This window comes from Haplochromis burtoni, unplaced genomic scaffold (genome assembly GCF_018398535.1).
Source record: "Haplochromis burtoni strain Fernald_Lab_line unplaced genomic scaffold, NCSU_Asbu1 Contig_1070, whole genome shotgun sequence".
Lineage (NCBI taxonomy): Eukaryota > Metazoa > Chordata > Actinopteri > Cichliformes > Cichlidae > Haplochromis > Haplochromis burtoni.
In genome coordinates, this window is record NW_024583431.1 from 77,448 (window position 1) to 84,260 (window position 6,813).

Genomic DNA, 6,813 nt, shown 5'->3' on the forward strand with positions numbered 1-6,813 from the left:
AAAACAAACAAACCTTTGAGTCTGGACTTTGAATCACTCAAAATCGGTCAGAGACAGTTCAGAGTCATCTTGGCTGTTTAGGCCAAGTCTTTGTGCCCCCTGGGGTTTGACTTGTGGCATTTATTTATTCAAAATCCAAACTAAAAAAAAAAAAAAAAGGTTCGTGCAGCATTAAGAGTGGATTACCACTGATGTCTCCAGCACCATCAGGGTACCAATTTAAAAAAAAAAAAAAATCAGAGCTAATCAATAACTCTCAGTCAAACCATCCAGATTATAAACATCAGTCAATCTACATCAACTCCTGATGCTGCAGGAAACGGATCAGACCCCCAGGGAGTGGCAACTTCTTCAACCAACGGCGACCAACCAGGTGAAGAATCTGCAGCCTGCAGAGCTGCAGCAGTGAGCGCGGTGGAGCTGAAACAAACAGACTGGTTAGCCTGGAAACACAGTAGAATAACTATTAACACTGAAATCAGTAAAATTGCAGAAGAATCAATTATCACTTTTTGATTTACCCGCTTTCTCCTTTATGCAGGTCCATTCAGAGTAACTGTCCAGGTGTTCCATCAGTCTGGAGCAAAGAGTCACATGGCCGACGTAATCCAACAAGACATCAATAATTGGCCCCGCCCATCGAGAGATACTGGGGACGGATATCATCTCACAGAACTGTCAGTCCGTGAGTGTATCAAACAATTAGTTACACCTTAACTTTATCGTGAGGTCACCTGAAGGCCGTACTGTGATTAGGCAGTAAGGTTTTGCCAGGTACTTTCAGGTATTACCCAAGCATACAGCCCAACTGCATGCACTCAGAGCTAGATTCAGATAACCTGGCTTATGTACAATGTTAATGATCACTGTTAGATAATAAAAAGTTATCCTGGATATGTCTTTAAATGTCCCCTTTTCACACACATTAACAAAGTCTTTAAATACCCCGTTTCAAACAAGGCCACCTGAGTAGCTATGGTAATGGTTTTGTTGTTTTGATTTTTACCTAGATTTGTTTCATTTTACCAGATAAACATAAAATTAAAAGGAAAAATAGAGGTCACCTGAATGCCTCTTCTTGGGACAGCTTGGTCGATATCATGGAGTTCATCCCTCTCTGTTCGACTGGTTTTGATTGGTGGGTGAGGACGACTGCCATACACACAATTGAAGCAGGAAAGGGCATTGCCTCCATGGTCTAGCAGGTACTTGAACATAGGCAGGTACTTCATTGAGAACATGTACACGGCAGGGAAAGTAGTGGGGTGGGTGGGGATGGTAGCATTGATCTCAGCGCCGTGTTCTACAAGCAGTGTGATGGTCTGGATGCAGCCCTGCCTTGCTGCTACCATCACAGGCTTGAACACATCCAAGTTTGGGTTAGCGCCAGCAGTCAGGAGCATTTGCACAGCATCGATGTTGTCGTTGATAACAGCAAAGTAGAGTGCCGTACTACGGCGGTCCTCGTACAACCTAGACCACTCCTCTGATAGTTGGGTGTTGACATCGAACCCTGCCCCGATTAGAGTCTCCAGGACATCATCACGGTTACGCTCTGCTGCCATGTGCAGAGGGCTAATGCCAGTCCGCCGGACTCTGGCCTTACTGGTGGCCGGGATCAACATGGAGACTATGCTGGGAACAGGAAACGCCTAGCAATTAGCCTAAACTGATACACCTTAGTGACGCTTACGGACAGAAACACTTGGTCACTTACGATCAGAAACAGCTGGGGCATTTACAGTCAGAAAAACAATGGCAACTCACAGCCAGAAACATTTTATCCACTTACAACCGGAAACACCTCGGCCCTGTACAAGCAGTAAAACCTAGTGCCCTTACAATCAGAAACACTTGGGCCGCTTACAACTAGAAACACTTCACCACTTATGGCCAGAAACATTTTGGCTACTTAGCACCAGAAAAATCTGGGTCACCTATGACCAGAAACACCATGGCCAGAAAGAATGCCACTTGTGCCCAGGAACATCTGGGCCACTTGTGGCCGAAACCCCATCGCTACTTTGGTCTAGAAACACTGGGAACACTTAAGGTTAATGCTGTTGCTCCCTAAAATTGCTCCAGATACTTAAAACCTGGATGAGTCAAGGTAGCCACACTTAACACAATGCCACTATTAAATACCAAATTAACTCCAGTGAGTCTGCACAACTCCGTATACATTTCATAGTGTACCTACGTGTCACTTCCTCTCTGGGCGGCAACATGAAGAGGTAGCAGTCCCCTCTTTCCTGGTTTGTTGGCATCAGCGTTCTGCGAAATGAGAAGCTCAACGACTTGTTCATGTCCATTTTTAGTGGCTTCATACAGAGCTGTTGCGCCATCAGCTGCCTGGCTGTTGATGTCAGCACCTGCAAAATGGGAGATGGGGTGGGGTCAAATGTGGAGTTAATTCAGTGGCAACAGAGGTGTTCTGTGTGCAACAAGTTCATTAACCACGTTATTTACCATGTTTGAGCAGAAAACGCAGCGTGGCGAGCTGCCCACTCTGAGCAGCGGTGAAGAGTGGTGTGATGCCATACATGTTGCTGATGCTGTGTTTGGCGCCGGCCTTCAGGAGCATCTCACAGATGTCCAGGTTGTTTCGGGTAACAGCTTCCTGTAGTGCCGTCCACCCTTGAATGCAGCGAGTGTTCACCACTACTCCGTGGTTCAGCAACACTGCCACAATTGCTGGGTTGCTCCTCTCACAGGCTACAGGTTGGAAAACACATAAAAGGGACATCTTGATACATTCTCAATTATCCAGGTAAGTAAATCTCCAAAAGTTGATTCTGTTGTTCTGAACATAGTGTTTTCAGTCTCCCACTGAAAACGCTACGTCCAGATGAACAGAATCAACTTTTGGAGACATAAAAGGGACATTTCACCCAAACAAGAATCAGATGCAGTTGATTCAAGTTGAGACTCCTGCTGGTATGACTGCTCGGTCTATGTTTATAAATTGTCAATCTCCAAAATATAGTCCACGTAGATTAAAATTTCATGCAGAGCTGGTCAAATTGGTTGTTTTTAGTGGCTTGGTGAAGCTGTTCCTACTGGATGTCAAAGAGAGTCTAATCTCCTAATTAAAACTTATGAAGATGGGATAAAAATCCTACATTTAAAAAAGGTTAGGACCCTTTCATCCATTTGCACCATCATTTCTGTTTTTCTTTGGGGGGGTTTCTCTTCTCCATGTGTGTCCTGTCTCTTTTACCTTTGTACAGTGGTGTCTCCTTGTCATAGTTTGGGATGTCAGGATCAGCTCCTCTTCCCAGGAGCACCTCAACGCATCCCAGATGCTCTCTACTGACGGCAACCAGCAGTGCTGTCTCGCCATGTTCTGTCCTCTTGTTGATCATCCCAGGCTGAGCTGCTCAATCAAAAGACGGTATTACAGGTGTGCTCAGTTGTTCTCTGTAATTTTGAATAGGTGAACCTACCTGACAGCAGCATGCGCAGACAGGTTTCCTTGCCGAACCACGCTGCCTGGTGAACTGCCAGCCAGCCCGGTTTACTCGGCAGCATCAAGTTTGTTCCTGGGCACATTGCAAGTGCTTTCACTCTGCTTGCATCACCTTCACGGATTGCTTTGAACAAAGGTTCCTCCTCCCTGCAGTGACAAGACCAATCAGCCAACTGGAACACCTTGTTCAGAGGTGAGTCAAATGGATGTACATGTTAGGAGCAGAACTAAACTCACTCTTCAGGTTCGGGACAGATGTGGACCAGACTGCCATCATGTCTGCGATATGCCACCATCCTCTTCCCAGAACCCGTGACAAACAGACTGATTGTCCCATCAAATGTCTTCCTGACGAGACAGCAGCCAATTAGGACACAGTTCCAAAAAGAGAAAGCAATCAGAGCACAGTCACAAAGACAACAGCCAATCAAACTACAGACAAGGAAACTACAGTCAATGAGAACACGAAGACAGGATTTGCAGCCAATCAGGACACAGACACAGAACCTGCAGCTAATGAGAACAAGGACACAGGGTCTGCATCCAATCAGAACACATTCAATAACAATCAATCAATCACTCTACATGCAAACTCATCAATGATCCGAAGCTCTAAATATATTCAACTATCCACATACTTGGTCAGAAGAGACTAAGAATAAAAATGGAGGCTACTCACGGATCAGGAGGCTTTTGAGGTGGTGGGTTTGGTGAGCTGTAGTGTGCTGTGGTCTGTGCTTGAAATGAATTTTGAGCTCTGTGGCTTGGCTGGTTTGTGTTTATGGCTGCTGGGTTCAGTTTGTCAGGACAATGAGAAGGCTGGACACAGCTGGGGGTACTGGCACTGATGGTGTTGTTGGCACTGATGGTGTTGGATTCGGTGGTGTTGCCATGTGTGTCAGTTAGGCTGCGCTCAATTGCAAGCTGCAGCAGCTCTTCTTCACTCAGATTACTATAGAGAGAATAATCGTCAGCAGTCAGACTGGAAGCAGATGATGTGGAGCGAGAGATCCTGGGTCCTGCCATGATAGCACTGTAACAAATAGGAAGTGACACCAGTCAGATATTTATTGTTTCTAATTTAATCGTTTTATCACGTAAAGAAGCTGCAAAGTCTTTCTGAACATACTTTGTACAAACTCAGTGTTTGATGATTTAAAAAAATAATAAAATAACTACAACAAGGTTTACCTGCAAGTTTAAAAGCATGGAAACTCAAGCGCCCCCATGTTCACTACCAACAAATACTGAACAAACAGCTGCTAAAGACATGCTGGTAACACTTGGAGACATAAAGTGTAATATAGTTCAAAGTTCAAGTTCACCAGTTTAACCAGTTTGTGAAGCATTAATCTCTCAGATTATTTTACTGTTAAAGTTTTGTGTTTTTTACAGATCTTATCATCATCTGAGAACAGCTCTGATTGAAGTTGGTGGCACACTCACAGGGATCATTTTCATCAGGAGAAGAGTGGAATTACCCACAAAAAGCACCTTTTAATGTGTGCACTCAGAGCCTAAAGCAGAGAGCCCAGCTTAATGGAGAAAATTAATAACAACCATCTTGATGGCCAGATAAACAAACAGAAAGAAGGAAACTGAGATAAACAATGAGCCAGAAAAACAGAATGTCAGATTTCAGTCTAACAGCTTCAGTCACTGAAGTTGTTTACCACTGTCAGAAATCCAGTGTTTCCCTTGAGTTTCAGCTTCGTCCTTTCCTCAGTCTGTTCTCCAGCTGTCTGTCTGTAATCTAGTCTGACCCCAGCGTGGGGGTGGGGGTGTTACTTAAGTTTTATTTTAGGAAGCTGCTATCAGAGCTTGTTGACCGGTCCACCTCTTCACTGCTCTAATGTTGCAGGTGGAGTCACATGAAGCTGTATCACACAAACAAATGCTGAAGAGCTGTTTCACAAACTGGATCACCCCCAAAATAATCCCAGACCTGCTCAGAGCTACAGATTAACTTCAGGTTTAACTCTTTTTTCAGGATTTTGAAGTTGCTTCATTTACTAAGGTACATCACAATGTAGCAGACCTAACTTGCTCCAGGGCATCTTATTTTCCTAATTAGAGACTCAATGGCAGGAAAATTCCACTTACTGACCAATCAGACCTCAGGAAAAAAAAAAATCACTATTCCTAGATGATCCCCTAGAGTGCAGATAGCAGCAGGGACTAGAGGTTTTTAGGAGCGTCTAAAGATTCTTAGTGAAACTTTATTTCTGCTTTTTTCCTAATGGCCAAAAATGTCATTTAAAAAAAGATTTAATAACTCTATAAGCCTGACCCAAAGAGAACTAAGTATAAATCTACACCAGGACTGCAAGTGAAAGAATAAAAACTGTTAGAAACCAATCAGAAACATTACTTACCAGAACAAACAGCTGCCATTATCCTCACGATGGAGTGTCATAGTAATAGGTCTGCACAAGGCAAGAAAAACATAACCTTCACCTGTCAAGGATTGTTAAAGAATAATTCTCTATATGCAAGTGTATATTTAACACAAGTATGTATGTTTTTCTGTGCCTCAGTGCTTTCTATCTAATATTTATACTCTGATGAACACATCAGAGTGCAACCTCTGGGGTTAGTATCATGTCCATACTCTGACCTGCAGACTGGAGCAGCCAGGGATCAAGCCACCAACCCTCTAATTAATACATGACCTTCTCTATCTCTTGTGCTACAGCCACTACTAGACCATATTTAATGCAAATGTTTACGTTTTAAAAAAATTTCTGTTTATATCAGTGAAATTTTAGAGCTGCCGTGACTGAAATCCAAAAACTTTCCAGAATGAATCCCAGATCTGTCTCAAGTTACACCAGAGTTTTAACTTCAGCTCAGTCATAACTTTGTTTATTCAAAAGTCTCCACACAAATCCATGGATTGTTATCATGGCACGCGTGTGTGAGTGTGTTATTTTTAGACTGAGCTACTGAGGAAAGTAAGATCAGGCCAAAGACAAAGTGTAAGCGTTCAGACATTAACAGCGCGAATGCTGTTTACCAATCCTGGCTCAGTCTGACCTCTGCTGTCCTCTGATGTCCTTCTATGACCCTTTCTCTTCTCTTCACCTCCAACCAGTTTGAGGCAGTCTGAGGTTTTTTTATGTTAAAAGGGAGTTTTTCCTTTCCACTGTCACCAAGTACTGCTTATAGCATATCATCAGATAGTTGGGGGTTTCCCTCTAATAGAAACCATTCTGTGACAACTGTTGAAAAACAAAAGTTTATTTGAACTCTTTCTGATTTCAAACTTGGAATATGGTCAGAGGTGAATATCTTCCAGAGCAGCACACAGTAAACTCAACACACTAAGAATCAGCACATACAGA

General features: G+C 43.3%; 1 protein-coding gene across 1 annotated transcript; it reads right to left on the reverse strand.

Moving 5' to 3' along the window:
- Positions 1–284: 284 nt before the first annotated feature.
- Positions 285–5,226, reverse strand: LOC102296085 (ankyrin repeat and SOCS box protein 2). Its single transcript, XM_005951660.3, has 10 exons — positions 5,143–5,226; positions 4,149–4,502; positions 3,707–3,817; positions 3,447–3,616; positions 3,221–3,376; positions 2,470–2,715; positions 2,201–2,372; positions 1,065–1,635; positions 522–675; positions 285–420 (listed from the first exon to the last, which is right to left on the reverse strand). The coding sequence occupies exons 2-10, from the start codon at positions 4,493–4,495 to the stop codon at positions 293–295; spliced, it is 2,055 nt and encodes a 684-aa protein (XP_005951722.1). The 5' UTR covers positions 4,496–4,502; positions 5,143–5,226; the 3' UTR covers positions 285–292.
- Between the last annotated feature and the right edge of the window lie 1,587 nt (positions 5,227–6,813).